The sequence below is a fragment of the Suricata suricatta genome, chromosome 3, assembly GCF_006229205.1.
Source record: "Suricata suricatta isolate VVHF042 chromosome 3, meerkat_22Aug2017_6uvM2_HiC, whole genome shotgun sequence".
Lineage (NCBI taxonomy): Eukaryota > Metazoa > Chordata > Mammalia > Carnivora > Herpestidae > Suricata > Suricata suricatta.
In genome coordinates, this window is record NC_043702.1 from 91106691 (window position 1) to 91122601 (window position 15911).

General features: G+C 40.0%; 1 protein-coding gene across 5 annotated transcripts in view; it reads left to right on the top strand.

The window, feature by feature from the left end:
* MAP3K19 (mitogen-activated protein kinase kinase kinase 19) overlaps window positions 1-15911 on the top strand; it is a 35175-nt gene that overhangs the window by 17421 nt on the left and 1843 nt on the right. The window contains exons 5-9 of one of the 5 annotated variants that reach the window (XM_029933013.1): window positions 172-422; window positions 4392-4435; window positions 5967-8414; window positions 10779-10928; window positions 12223-12920. In XM_029933013.1, coding sequence (XP_029788873.1) covers window positions 172-422; window positions 4392-4435; window positions 5967-8414; window positions 10779-10928; window positions 12223-12920 — 3591 coding nt within the window. The remainder of the gene's footprint in view (window positions 1-171; window positions 423-4391; window positions 4436-5966; window positions 8415-10778; window positions 10929-12222; window positions 12921-15911) is intronic. The other 4 variants (XM_029933015.1, XM_029933017.1, XM_029933014.1 and 1 more) reach the window with 4 other exon arrangements.

Sequence of the window (15911 nt, forward strand, 5' to 3'; positions counted from 1 at the left end):
CAGAGAGGGCAGAGAGGGCTTGTCCTTTCAAGAACACAGTTCTCCCACTCAGCAGCATCATTTGGAAATAGTTCTCAAGCTCTCTGGTGATCTCCATTTGGACTGAGAAGTGGAGACCCAGAAGATACAGGGAATGAGTTTTGAATGAAACCGTGTCCTCCTTCCTTCTAGTCAGATAGCCCCAGTGAATCAAGAAAGGGCACGAGCACATTCTGTTTCTCTGCCAAATAAAATTCACATGGTGGACTTCCGATCAAAGACTCTGACCATGGGTCAGAAGAAAGAGGAAAGTTCCAAGGAGCTCTGTGACGTGAATATGGGCTTTTTGTTGCCAAGACCTTGCTTAGAACCAAGCATCTCTACATCTATAGCCAGAGAAGATGTTCCCCACTTTCTGAAGGAGCAGCAAAGAAAATCTGAAGGTGAGTTCATTTAATTACAGTGATTTCTTTATCCTGTTGTCAACAAATCATCTATCTATCTATCTATCTATCTATCTATCTATCTATCTATCTACCATCTATCTTTTTCTTGAAAGTTTGAAAAATTTTTACCACAAACTTCCATTTGGTTGATGTTTACCTGTGAGAATCTTGGAGGCTCACACGGAAGATGCTTTCCTTCAGGATTTGAGTTGGCCACTCTCTCTAGCCCAAGGCTCGTTTACTAGCTAGCACATTCCCCTCAGGGCAATGCTGTCTTTGATATTTGCTTCCTACTCTCCTAAACTAACTGGCCTAAGCCTCTGGGGACAAACCTGTGGTCTAACAAGGTGCATTTATTGGCTTATTGCAATAAGCGAGATCGCACAGCAGAGAAACTGTATGGGCAGGGTACTTGGTGCATTTCCAGTAGCTTTCTGAGAAAAGGTGCATGAAGTATATTAATGATAGTTTTTCATTGTCTCTGTTTCTTCTGAACTCTGTTTTGTCCTCTGTATTTTCACATTAGAGGCTTTTCTCACATATCTGTTGTTCCGTGACAATCTATTTGTGTTTCTTGGCAGCACCAAAAGTGCTGCAGGCTCCAGGCAGATTGCATAGAGCAACCTAAATGGTTGAGTGAGAGAGGCCCCAACTGTCCGTGTGCATAAACAGACTCTACTCTTGGCCAGTTTTCCCCAGAGAGGGATAACCCAAGCTCCCGACTGTGGGTTGAAAGGCTGGGACTCACCTACCAATGTATAGGCTTCCACTTAATCCTTTTATTTTCACTCCAGCACCCTGTTTCCACTCTCGGCTATACCTAGCTCCTTAGTATCTTTGTTCCAAACTCCCTGGAAAGTAAACTTCCAGCCAGCTGCCAGGATCAGAGAAGAGCAACTCCTGATTCACGGGTCAGGGCAGGGAATCTGGAAACTACTTCCACAGATTTACAAGCAACCCCTTGTTTCAGTCTTACCTTCCTTCTCACCTTCGGAGGTATCTGGTCTCATCAATTCCTGCTCCTTTCTGGAGTCCTTATTTCTTGTCGAGCTCTCCCCCTGCAGGCACCGAGCAGAACAGAGAAGGATGACAACCAGCTAATCAGATATTTTTCATCATAAAATTTTCACTGTCCAAAAATTTTTGACTTCGCTTATCTGTTGTCTTACCTGGGCTTTTAATTTCCTTTTTAATTTACTCCTTTTTACTTCACTATCATTTTAGTGAGGCTTACGAAATGGAGAAAAACTGGTACATTTGATCCTTTAACTGGAATTTCATACACATTGTAAAAGGCTTTCAACATATATTGCCAAATTACCTACAAGCAAGATCTCACTTATATATTCTCATCAGAAATGTTTGAGTTTCTTTCTACTCATGTCATTTCTTATCAACACTGGATAATATTTATCCAAATATTTATAATACTTGAAAGTTTTTTTCTTTTTCAAAGGGGAAACTCCCCCTCCCATTTTAACATTTATTGTTTTTGAGACACAGAGACAGGGCATGAGCTGGGGAATGGCGGAGAGAAGGGAGACACAGAATATGAAGCAGGCTCCAGCCTCTGAACTGTCAGTACAAAGCTTGATGTGGGGCTCGAACTCATGAACCACAAGATCATGACTTGAGCCGAAGTCTGATGCTTAATGGACTGAGCCACCCAGGCACCCCGGGTTTTTTTTTTTTTTCTTTTTTAAATCACATTATACATACGCACCCAGTTACACATTATATTCAGTTGTATTTCTTCTTTTTTCAAGTTTATTTAGTCTGAGAGAGAGAGAAAAAGAGAGGAGGGGCAGAGACAGAGGGAGAGAATCCCAAACAGGCTCTTCCCTGACAGTGCAGAGCCCAGTGTAGGCTTGAATTGACCAATCATGAGAGCATGACCTGAGCTGAAGTCGGATGCTTAGGCACCCCTTCAGTTGAATTTCTGGTATTAACTTGTAGCATCTTTTCAACAAGGAAACCTCAACCTCTAGAATATGAGCTTAGAGAGCAAAAATTGTGTCTTTGTTGCTCTCAACTATATTACCATCTTCTGGATAGCACCAGTCATCATTAGGCACTCAATTGCTATTTGTTGATTGAGTGCATAAAGAATTGGGGGGAGGTGCCTTTGTTAGCTGTGGCTGAAGGGAATGCTGGAACCCCTTCTATTGGTATCCTCTTCTTAGGTACCATTTTCCACCTGTGAATGTCTTCTTTACCTGTGCTACATCTTAGGTCTGTTTCAAAGTCAAATTTCAAAATGGCAGCCTATAGCTAGAATGGACCTGTGATACATTTTGTTTGGCCTTCAAAGCACTTAAAAAAGGGGGTGGGTGGGAAATTTCACATAAAGTCTCCAGCTCTCTAGTTTCTCTTGACCATTAGAGGATGTAGCAGGATTAGATTATCCGTCTGGAATGGACAACATCATCTGGGACTGGGTAATAAAAGACATCTCTTTTGTTGGGGCACACAACTTCAGCTCACTACTTCCTGTCTGTCTGCCTCATTTCATCTGTTTATGTGACCTGCTTTGATGCAGGACACATGGGAGCTTTTGTCTTCAACTTCAAGCCTGGTGGTTTTTGGTAAGAAGACAACAACTAGGTTTAATACTACCTAGTATATCACATCTATGATCTATCCCATGTTTGACCTCAAACAAGTGTTGGGAGACAATGATTTGTGAATATTTTCACATGTCTGTACAGTCCAAGCTTTATGAACAAAAAGTGCTAGGAAACTAGGTTAAAAGATTATTGAATGATGAACATATCTTAGAAATTAGAGTTCATGTATTGCTCCAGAGAGATTCAGACATTTATTTCCTCAGGAGCTGTTCCCTTACATTTTGGAGTTATAAAACCCAGAAACACATTTCCCCTTTCTCCAGGAAACATTTGCTTACATTTCATAGTAAAGGTCTCTCTTTCTTGGGAAAGAAGGATGCTTTGTAGTGTGAATCACTTGATATAATTTCTGAGTCTCATAATTTCAGGGTTCACTCCTGTGGTGGTTACCTACAGGTAAACATCCTTGCTCATCTGGTGCTGCCCTGTGGGGAGTTGGGGTGTAGGAAGCTATGAGGTTTTGTGAGAAATAAAATTCTATTGTCCAGAAAGCTTGTAATTCCTACCAGAATATAAATATAAGCACAAATATGATTATGAATATGAATATAAGTTAAATATACAAACATAAATATATGTACATAGATGTTATATATAATATACATTTGCAGTTGACCTTTGGCCAATGTGGGAATTGGGGTCACTGACCCCATGCAGTAGAAAATCCACATATAACTTAACTGCTACTGTTAAATGGAAGCCTAATCCATAACATAAACAGTCAAATAACACATATTTTGCCTGTTACATGTATTATATACTGTATTCTTACAATAAAGAAGCTAGAAGGAAGAAAATGTTATTAAGAAAATCATGGGGAAAATACATTTACAGTACTGTATTGTATGTATTGAAAAAATCCACATATAAGTTGATGCATGCAGTTTAAACCTGTGTTATTCAAGGATCAACTGTATATAAAAGACAACATTATAGCAGCACCTAGCTGGCTCATTTGGTTAAGCTTCTGGCTCTTGGTTTCAGCTCAGGTCACTGTCTCCTGGTTGGTGGGTTTGAACCCCTGCTTGGGATTCTCTCCCACTCTCTCTCTCTGCCCCTCCATGTCTGTCTGTCGGTCTTTTTCTCAAATAAATAACTAAACTTAAAAAAAAAAGACAACATTATATATAAAACAACAACCCCCTTCAGTGGCAGTAGCTTAAAATTTCGTGTAATCATTCCATACCCAACTCCATACGGATTAAAACAGGAAAAACTCTTAATTTTGACTTTTCCTCAAACCTTAGCCCCAAGATCACTCCATCTCCAAACTCTGGCTTAAGGCTGTGTTCACTCTACTACTAAGAATTTCTAATTATTTTATTTTTTCTTGTTACAGAGTTTTCTATTTCTGATATGAAGTACAGTAGCCGAAGAATTGAGGTAAGATTAGTTTTAGCATTTCTTGCTTAAGAATTAAAACCAAGAACTTTTGTTGTCTTTGATAGAGAAAGAACTCAGAACCAAAATCCTCAGCAACTATACATTGGAAAACAACATATAGTTTGTAGAGTCACAAATAACTTCTGGGAGAGTTATTCTTTGCCATGTACATTTCTTTTCTGGGTTGTTTTCTGATCTCTACATAAAGAGGTGAGTAACTCTTTTAGACATATTTTAATTTGTCTTCTTTTAACATGTCTAGAAATTAGGTAAAAATTTTCCCCAGTGGTAGAAAGATTTTCCTAATTGTCCTATTAGTAAGTACAGCTTTTGGAAAGATTCTTCCGAGCCTCTGAACTGTCTGCCTCTTCTGTACCCTCTGACCCTTTGAGAACGTGCATGGATCCTGCTTAGTGTTGTAAAAAGCAGTTCATTAGACTTAAAAAAAAAAAATAATGGCTGCTACTAGGGAGACATTTAAGCACTGGCAGAATCTGTCTTTATTTCCAAAGTTATTTTTCAGTGATGGAAGAAAATCATCAAGACAGTAAAACGGGGGATTACACTGCATTTCACCTATTTCTAGTGCCTACATCACCAGTGTCCGTTTCCTATTCTCTTACACACAGGTGGCAAAACAATGAAAATTTAACATATATCTATTAATTACCATGCTCATAAATATTCTGATATAATTAGGTATCAAATATGTATACATGGAAAAAGCCACCATGGAAAAAAAGCTTAGAGTTTATAGCTTAATGATCATAAAGCTGTTTTATATATTGCGTTACACTGACCTCTAGAGGTTAATGGTAACAAAACCTAACTTAATTTGAAAGTAATTTGGAGGATGAAGTTAACAATCATTGAGGGTTGCTAACTTTCAGGTGTATGATGTGGCATGTTTATAATCACACCTCAACAAAGCGGTTCAGCAAAACAATATGGAGTGGTTGTGTTCCAGATACAAATTCTGGGTTAGTCTGTAAGCTAATGGTCATTGTTAAAGTAAATGTAACAAATTTTAAGCCATTCTAAGTGGGAATTTAAAAAATATTAGATCAATTCTATGGAAAGGAAAGGAAAAAGGGAAATAAAATGTCTCATCTTAAAAATTTTAATTTTACATTGTAGGGCTGTTATTTTGAATACATAAATATGAATCTTTATATTTGTAATAATCTTGGGTTTTATTTTTTATTTATTCATTTTGTAAAGATTTTATTTTTAAGTAATCTCTATACCCAGCGTTGGGTTTGAATTCATGACCCCAAGATCCAGAGTCACATGCTCTACTGACTGAGTCAGCCAGGTGCCCCCCCAATAATCTTGGTTTTTAGAAGTACTGTTTTACCAAAAACACTGAGAATGAGGTGTTTTTTTAAAATCAATATCTCTAGGATAGCCTTGTATCTCTAGATAGCCTCTCTAAAGAGAATCTTAGAATCTCTCAAATTACTTTAAACAATTAACATGATATCAGGCATGTATGTTTCTGCATTCATTAACTTTTTCCCTTGACTTTTAGTTCCCTCTGCCACCATTGTCACTTTTGCCTATGAAACCTGGTCTTTATACCGTCCCCGCAAGTCACAAGGATCAAAAAGAGAGAGAAAGAAATATTCTGAACTTCGTATCTTTCAAACCTAAGCTCTCAGAGCCCGGAAGTCAATCTGATGAGTTTAGACCATCACACAAGCAGGAGGAAGCTCTGTTTAAGGTGTTTGTGGATCAGACTCTCAGGTCCTATGATAGCTTTATTTGGTCCAGAAATATGTGTTCTTTTTGGAAGGCTAACCATCAGAGACAACACATGGAGCTGGAGAACAGGAAATCCAAAGAAACAGAAGGAAGTGACAAAATTGCAGTCTCTCACTTTGAAAAAGGACAATCTTTCATGACCTTTGAGAATTGTAAGGAAACCTGTTTTCCTACAGATAGGGAAGTGGATATTGACTGCCTTGGTTGTGAAATGAGAAAAGCAGAAGAGAATTTTCCACGTCTTTCATCAGGAAAGAAAGAGCATTCAGTAGCCAGAAACTCGTTTACAGATTTTGATATTGGATGTACCATGCCAGTCACATTCCAAGAAGCCCAGCATTCAGAAAAAATTCTAAGCCAGGATGAAGAGTCTAGAAATGATAAAGCTGATTTAAAAAGTACTTTAGTACATAAAGGTGAAGCAATTGAGCCAAATCATATTTTAGAAGAGTGTACTGTACTTAAAAGTTTGTCCAGTGTAGTCCCTGATAGCCCCATTGAAAAGCTCTCGCAAGGTCCTAGACGCACAGAGACAAACATAAAAATGTCAATGGTAGAGGCAACCAAACCGGAAATGAATGGGATGGTGCCTCTTATCCAAATCACCTTTCCTGGAGATGAAACTCCCAAGGAACCAGCAATAGCCAAACCAAGCCTCCAAAAAAGAAAGGGCACTCTTCATAGCAACAATAACTTCAATATACTTGCACATGAAGAAAATGACAGGCATAAGGTGAAAAACCCCAGAAATAAGTTGGAGTCAAAGACCAAGACCAGTAACAGGACACCCCAGAATTTCATGATTTCCATTGAAGGTTCCATTAAGCCTACCAAACATAAAACCACCATAAAAACTCCAGTTTTCCCTGCTTTGGAGCTTGTTGACCCCAGACCTCGGCAACCACCCAAGTTTCAAAGAAGAATGCCACAGATAGAAAAGAAGCAATCAACTTACCGGGCTCTGAAACCTAAAAAGCAATCTTTTCCTTGCATCGGTAAGAATCCAGGAATAAAGAAGTCTTCTGTTCCTCTGTCTGCTCAACCAACAGAGCCAAGACTAAATTACCTAGATCTTAAGTATAGTGACATGTTCAAAGAAATAAATTCAACTGCTAATGGGCCTGGAATCTATGAAATGTTTGGGACCCCTGTTTATTGTCACATGAGAGAGGCTGAACGTCATGAGAGCAAATATTATCGAGAGATATGCTCAGCTCCATCTGGCAGATGTATTACCAATAAATGTCGATCTTCACACAGTGAGAGGAATGGCAATAGCAGAACACGATTTTCTCAGAAAAGACCACATGTTAAACTCACAAAAGTTTCGCTTGGCATTAAACAAAAGAACAGAATTTTAATTTCTAAAGAAAAGGGTTACAAAGCTGTAGGCAGCAACCTACAAGACATTGAAAATGGTGATGGTACTTCAGGTTCAGAATGTCAGATAAAGTCTTCAGGAAATGACTTTATCTCTTCTAATGATGAAGTTCAGCCCTTGAACTTGGATCTGCCTCATGAGCGGTCCACTGAACAGAATGAATTCATTCCTGTTTCAGATTTGTCCACTGTTGAAGAAGTCTCTATGGAAGAGTCTGCTGATGAAGGAGATATTTCTAACAATCAAATACTTGCCACAAGCCTCAGAGATCTGCAGAAACTTGAAGAATTACATCCCCAGACCACATTTGTTCTTTCAGAAAACAGCTGGGCAGTGCCCAGTGAGAAGAATTGCAGCAAGCATGTACTGCAAGAAAAACGGAATACAGGATCTCTTTGTAAAATAGATGCCAACCAAATTTTAACTAATGATGTAGGGTTTGAAAGTGTTTTAGATAAGTCTGAGAGACTTTTGAGTTTCTCCTTCCAAGAGAAACAACAGAATGCATCTTCCCAAACATATCAACATTGGGCACAATCTTTGGATCATGATAGTTTAGCTAATGAATCAATTACATATCAAACATTTGAACAAACTTTAAGTTATGCAAATTCAATTTCACAAGAAACTCTAGATTCTGTAAAGAATGAAGAATTGACAGATGAACTATTAGGATGTCTAGCTGCAGAACTATTAGCTCTTGACGAGAGAGGTAATACTTCTTGCCAAATAATGGCAAATGAAACAGATGCTGAAAACCTAAATCTTGTCTTCAGTAGGAGAGGACAAACCACACAAGAAGTGGGTGGAGAGACAGCCAATGTTAACATACAGGTTGGTATAATTAGAATCAGTGATTCAGATTCATTAGGGGCAGGAAGAGACCTCAGTGAGTTTGGTTCAAACTCCTTGTTTTTGAGAGCACTTGCTGGATGAGCACTGGGTGTTGTATGGAAGCCAATTTGACAATAAATTATATTAAAAAACAAATAAACAAGCAAACAAAACTCCTTATTTTCAAACAAGGAATCAAAAACCCTAAACAACTAAGGAGTTTTGTCAAGGTCTCACTATCCGGTTGCTAGTTTGGAATCCAGTTTACTTGACTTGCAGGCTAAGATGTTTTCATTATGCTGCCTTCATTCTGGAGTTCAGCTAGCCTGACACTGCAATAGCATCATGTTGGGTACATTAATATAGCAAAACTACTTATTTAAGGTAGGTCAGTATTTTATTTGGTGAATATGTTTTCAATCAATAAATACAGAGAGGCAATTATGGAGAAAGCATTGCTTGAGGTAGTGTGTGAGATAGAACTGAATATAGCCCCTGAAGAGGATCACCACCTAATTCCAAAAAACATATGAAGACATGAAATATGAAAACTTTAACACAAAAATATCATTGGTGCCTACTGTGTTCCTGGCACTGCGCTAAGAACTAGAGACATGATGGGTAACAAGACTTAGCTGTTGCTCTCAAGAAAGATAAGTAACAATCCTGGAAAATGTTTTAAAAATTTGTTTGGCATGGAAGTGGGTATTGGGAAGAAGAATATCAACAGATCATTGGGTTTTGTTTTTTTTCAATTCTCACTGAAATACTTGAGCCTCCTGTCCCACTCATATTTTAAAGACAGAAACAGTAGGCTTAGCTGAAATATTATTTTGTGAACATTGACTAAGCTGTATCACACTATATCAGGATCAGGAACAATTATTTTAGATAGTTTATCAAAGGATACATAAGGCATATAGTCATGTCAAGTTTACAAGTTAAGCCAAGTTTATTGAGAACTTACCATGTAGGAGCAAGACATGTTATATTGTCTTATTTATATGCTTTATAACAGCTCTTTGAGATAAGTACTAAAAGTAATAACAAGTCCCCATTTTGCAGATGAGAAATTTGAGGCTTAGAAAGTTACATGGTCATTGAGTGGTGGGACCAGGCATTCTGATTCCAGCCCACACCCTTAATCACAACACAGTGAGATTGTTCTTTGTCCTGAAATGACTCTACTCTCCAGCCCTCTTCTCATGGTGAATTTGGTGTCTCCTGAGGGTAGAGATTGATCCAGGGAGATCTCCAGGGTTGGGTAGGAAATGGGGATATGTGTGTGGACACCTGTGTGTCAGAGATGAGTCTACCACTCTGTCATTTTAAATTTAAGAAAAGCTAACAAGCTAGTAAATATCATCAGCCTGTAACCTCATCCTACAATGATGGAGTCAAACTGACTTTTTGCAGGCTTTTCATCCCCAAGCAGTCCTTAAAATTTAGCTGGGATACAAATAATGAAAGGATGGGGAGGAGGAACCCAAATGCTCCTTTCTTTCATGATGAAGGTGACCCTGCAGGAAGTCCTGCTTCCAATGGCCCTCACCATGTCTCTGTCACTATTATTTATTTTTAAAAACTTGTAGAAGAGATCAAAGCAAAACATTTTTGGTCCAATCAATCAGTTGGAAAACATGGTCTAAGTTCTTCAAAGAAATACTTGATGAGAAGCAGAGCTTCTCAAAGTTTCCTGTGAATGCCAATCACTTGGGGATCATGTTAAAATGTAGACACTGATTCAGTATGTCTGGGGCCCAAGATTCTGCATGTCTAACAAGCTCCCATGTGGTGTTGATACACCTGTCTGCAGATTCTTCTTTGATCATGGGCCTTCTGTGTATTGCAGCTGGTCTTGACCACCAGACCTGCTCATTGTGGCTGTGTGTGCATGTGTGTGAGAGGGTGAGAGAGTATCTGTATGTATATATTTGTGTGTAAGTGTATATATGTGTATACATATGCATTTAGGCGTGTGTGTGTGTGTGTGTGTGTGTGTGTGTGTGTGTGTTTGTGTTGTGGAAATAGTTGAAAAACAAAGGTTATTCAGAACTTACTATAGCTAAAGAATCAGTCACCATCATTGTGTTTGGCAGAGACTCAAAAGCAGGCAGAGGAGTGGGCATGATTCTTGGCAGGAAAAAGAGGAGGCTTTAGTATGCCCTGTTTGGAGGCTGTTGGGATGGGGGAGCTGTAGGCAGGCTAACAAGTGGCATCCTCTGTGATTATTTAGGGGGTGCATATCTGGGCTTCTCTCATTGGTCCCAAGTTAGAAGAAAGGAAGACTCTACTCTCCAGCCGTTTCCTCCATCCCAATGACTCAGAGTTTAATGGTAACTTCTTTTTGTCTCATTGTCCCAGAGATATAGTAATGGGTTCAGGATATATGACAAGGAGAAGAAATTTCTCAGCTCAAATGAAAAGAAGACATTTTCTGAAAATAGTTTAAAATATGAAGAATCTATCCTGTGGACTAAGGGAGAGGTCCTTGGGAAGGGAGCCTATGGCACAGTAAGTTACATGGAAAACATGATGAAATCCCAAATCCCCACTCCTCCTTGACCTGCCTTTTCCTCCCTAATCCTCTTGTGTGCCCTTCCCCACCTCTATGCTCTTTTACTTGGAACTCTTTTAGTTGGAGGTAACAGGAAACACAACCCAAACTGGCCCAGGGAAAAGGATGTTCACTGCTTTATGTAACTAAAGGATCTGGAGTAGGTCTGGCTCTGGGCAGAGGTGATTTCATGGGTCAAAAAAATGTTACGAGGGTCTGGCCTCTTTGTATCTCTTCTAATAGGTCTCAGGGTCCATGTGGTAGTTCAATGACCATTGTACTTTTAGTCTCTCATTCTCCTGGGTCTGAGTCTAGTGGGAAAGATGTCTCATTGTTCAACAGCGCAGGATGTTACCTGAAGTTGGGAGTATCATTGCTGAGTGGCCAAAACAAAAGCTGTTCCTTACATTAAAAAAATGTTTTATTATTTATTTTTAGGAGAGGGAGACAGAGAGAGCAAGCAGGGGAGGGGTACAGAGAGAAGGAGACACAGAATCTGAAGCAGCTCCAGGCTCTGAGCTGTCAGCACAGAGCCTGATGCGGGGCTCGAACACACAAACTGTGAGATCATTACCTGAGCCAAAGTCGGACACTTAACCAACCGAGCCACCCAGGTGCCCCTGTTCCTTACATATTTTGAATTGCATGAAAGGCTATCTAAAGTCCTAACATGTTAGATAGTATTTACATGGATCAGTAAAAAGAAGACTGATCCCCAGAGAAGATAGGTTATGTTTCTAGCGGGGGACATATCAGTGAGAAGGTGGGAAGACATGAAACCACTGAAAATGCATGATGGGATCACTGACAAGTTGGCCTAGGACATGCCTTCCTTTCTCTCCTTAGAGCTTTGGCCTTGAAACAGACCTATTTCATTTACTTGGTGAGGAATTTTGCCAGTGTAGTCCTGTAGATATCTACATGAGAGGGATCATTGCCTCAGTTTTATGGATGAGAAAAACTGAAGTCAAAACAATTACACAACTTACCCAAAGTTCCATAGCTGGGGAATGGTAAATCCAGGATTCTAGCCAATCGAGGCTGCTGGACTCCAAGCCATCATGATATCCATTCACCATGCTGCTCATCCCCATTTTGGCCTCACTGAAACACTGACTTTGCATTTAGGTAGAGATGAATCAACTTAGAAAAAGACAGGGTTTGGGAGGATAAGGGAAAGACAAGTTTCACCTGAGGCATTTTGTGAATAAGTTCTATCAATTTATATTTAATAATAAGGTTTGCTTCTAGGTATATTGTGGTCTTACTAGCCAAGGACAGCTAATAGCTGTAAAACAGGTGGCTTTGGATACCTCTGATAAATTAGTTACTGAAAAAGAATACCGGAAACTACAGGAAGAAGTAGATTTGCTCAAAGCACTGAAACATGTCAACATTGTGGCCTATTTGGGGACATGTTTGGAAGAGAACATCGTAAGCATTTTCATGGAGTTTGTTCCTGGTGGCTCAATTTCTAGTATTATAAACCGTTTTGGGCCATTGCCTGAGATGGTGTTCTGTAAGTATACAAGACAAATTCTGCAAGGTGTTGCTTATCTCCATGAGAACTGTGTGGTGCATCGAGATATCAAAGGAAATAATGTTATGCTCATGCCAACTGGAATAATAAAGCTAATTGACTTTGGCTGTGCCAAGCGTTTGGCTTGGGCTGGCTTAAATGGCACCCACAGTGACATGCTTAAGTCCATGCATGGGACTCCATATTGGATGGCCCCGGAAGTCATCAATGAGTCTGGATATGGAAGGAAGTCGGACATCTGGAGCATTGGCTGCACCGTGTTTGAGATGGCCACCGGGAAGCCTCCACTGGCTTCCATGGACAGGATGGCAGCCATGTTTTACATTGGAGCACACCGAGGGCTGATGCCTCCTTTGCCAGAACATTTCTCAGAAAACGCAGTGGACTTTGTGCGTGTGTGCCTGACCAGGTAAGAAACTGAACACAGGGGGAAGAGAAATCCCCAGGGATTCCAAGATTGCTCAAATTTCCCCTGAAATTTATGGCCCACAAAGAAGGCAAGTAAGGAGTGATTTTGATGATTAGCCATATTGGGTGATTGTGCTCCTCGTTGCATCAGGGTATGGGGGTGATGCATCAAGTAGGAGGTGCCTCAGTTAGATGTTTGGCAGTATGTATCAAGGACAGACAATACTCCTCCAATCAATGGGGATATGAACATGGCTATCAGAGGGACATCTTCCCAGGTACTGGTCTTGGTGAAATAACATTGCCTGTTCTTAAATGTCCCTTTCCTGAGCTGCCTTCCCTCACAGAGAACCAGTGTCTCATTTCCTTCCTAAAACCAGCTCTCAGGAAAGTAGGTGAGAAATTCATTCATATCGAAGGACTGATATGAATTGATCAGTTGGTGACTGGCAAATTTAATGTACTGGTCTCCCCACCCCCCAAATACTTGCATTTAAAATGAAGGGAAACATTTTGAACCAAGGGAACAAATATCTAATTGAAGCTTTTCATGCATCAAGTGTGGGGAGTATGTGGGGAAGCAGAAAAGCCCCAGAAAGTTGCTTGTTTTTTCTGTTCTGGTGCTCCCAAGTATCTATGGAATAAAATTTGGGGTAAAATGTTAGAAGGGACCTTAGAGATTACCCACTCGTGTGGCTTTCTAACTTTTCTTAGCCAGGCACTCTTTACTCACAAGGAATTTTAATGAAAAGAATAAAACATAAAAGCAGAGAGTGCTCTGGTTAAATTATGACTATGTGTATGATGAGGGAGATAGCCAGAGTAGGGTGGGGGGCTAGAGCCCACACACCTGGCCTCTATGCCCCTAGTGAGGCTCAATATTTAGTCATATGTACACGGTAAGGATGGCCTGGGACCTAAAGCGATTTCTTGCTTTCTGAGATGTGTGCTTTCTTATTCCTAGATGAAAAATTCTAGTGCCTCCCAACTCCCAAAATGGGTTTTTCTCTTCCTTCATGAATCTCAGGACCCACAGTTCTCCCTGTCTGCTGACAAATGTGCTTCTCTCTGCAGACTGTTTCTCTCTCCCAGCGCTTGTGTCAGAGTGTCATGGTTGATTTCAGGGAATCATATAGGCCAAGGCAGGAATGCGTACTTCATACTCCAGTTCTGGACATCCCAAGATGTAGACATGTTCCAGCACAGATTGTGTAGACAGAGCCCATTGCTCACCCAAAAAAACCTCACAAAAGAGATGTAAAGGTGTTAGAAATGTCCTATGAACCAGGACTAGTTTTAGAATTGGTCTTAGCTCTTAAGACTACTGTAGTTGTTTTGAACAGTTCTCTATTATTGAGCCACTGAAACTACATGCTATTTTTTTCTTTCAAGTTGTCATTACTCACACACACACACACACACACACACACACGCACACACACAGCTTTAAAGAGAAAGGGTGAAATCTTTTTTATGACTCTTTTGAACCACTGCTTCATAAACTAAGTAATACGCAACTCACACAACTAAGGATCAGTTAATAGCCTTGTTGTGAGGGTTAAGTGAACTGGTGTATGTAAGTTACTTAGTAGAGTATGGGGCACATCATTAGGGCTCCATAGTTAATAACTATTTGGGAGAATACTAATACATCTTACCTAATTAGTGTCACATACAAGCGTAAAATTATCTTTTGAAATTCTATGGAAAAGACCCTAAGGCCTCTAGAATCCTGCCCTATGATGGTATTCCTTGGATATGTGGATAGTCAGAAATAAAGTGGGGGTAAGGCATTCTTAAAGATCCAGAAGTACAAGTGACTAGGTATTGAGTAGGAACAAGAATTGAATGGGGACTGAATAGAACAGAAATGAACTTTGGGGAGCAGGAAGAGCTGTGAGTGGGGATATTCCTATGGGCAGGTTGAAAGTTCAGGGAACTTGGCCAAGGAGTTTAGCTTTGTTGCAATATGCAGCAAAGAGCAGGGGACTGCAACAGATTTGGGAAAGATCATGCCATAAAGAAAATGGCCTTTGGGAAAGGATCTCAAATGGAGGCTTTCTGAGACTAGAAAGCCATGCAGGAACTAAGAGCTTTGTGGTAGAAGCAGTGGGAACTGTAATGAGAAGAGTTCCACAACATTCCAGGGGAATCAGGACTTGGTGATGGGGAACGATAAGACTGCATAGTTTTGAATAGGGATAATGGAAGAAATAATAGAAAGTTGTGAAGAGGGGAGGGAATTGAAGATGACCCATGACTTAAAAAAAATGTTTATTGTGAGATAGAGACAGACCGAGAAGAGGCATGTGGGTGTGGCAAAGGGAGAGGGATTGAGAGAATCCCAAGCTCAGTATCCATGCTCAGTCCTGAACCCCTCGTGGGGCTAGATCTCAGGAACTGGGAGATCATGACCTGAGCCGAGATCAAGAGTCAGATGCTTAACCAACTGAGCCACCCAGGTGCCCCAGAGGATCCATCATTTAAGGAAACATTTGAAGCTATGGAATTGGAGTTCAGGAAAGCAAGTTAAGATTGGAAGTGCACATTTAGAAATCCAAAGGCTGGTAGTTATAGCTGTGAACAATTTTAAGAGGGCTCAGGAAAATGTTTTTGAAAATGCTCAGGGGAGAAGTAACAACCTTCATGGCATTAAGTCTAGGACACGACTAAAGGAAAGAAAGGAGGGAAGGGAGTTGTCCCAAGGTAGGAGAACCACAAGAAGTTTCCCCGAAGTCTATGCAGAGATTGTTTTGAAAGGAGAGGGTAGTAAATGCTTCAAATGCTACTACAGAGATGATAAGGAGAATGAACTCATTTGATTTGGTAATGAGAAGATCATGGTAAATTTTAAGAGGGCAATTTCTAGAGAGCAGTGGGAGAGAGTAAGCATTTAGGATAATAAAGGTTGAAAAAAAGTCACTGGGTTTGGCTATGTAAAGGAAAGGATTTTAATGCCTTTTGAAGAGGTCATTGCAGAGAACTATTGACT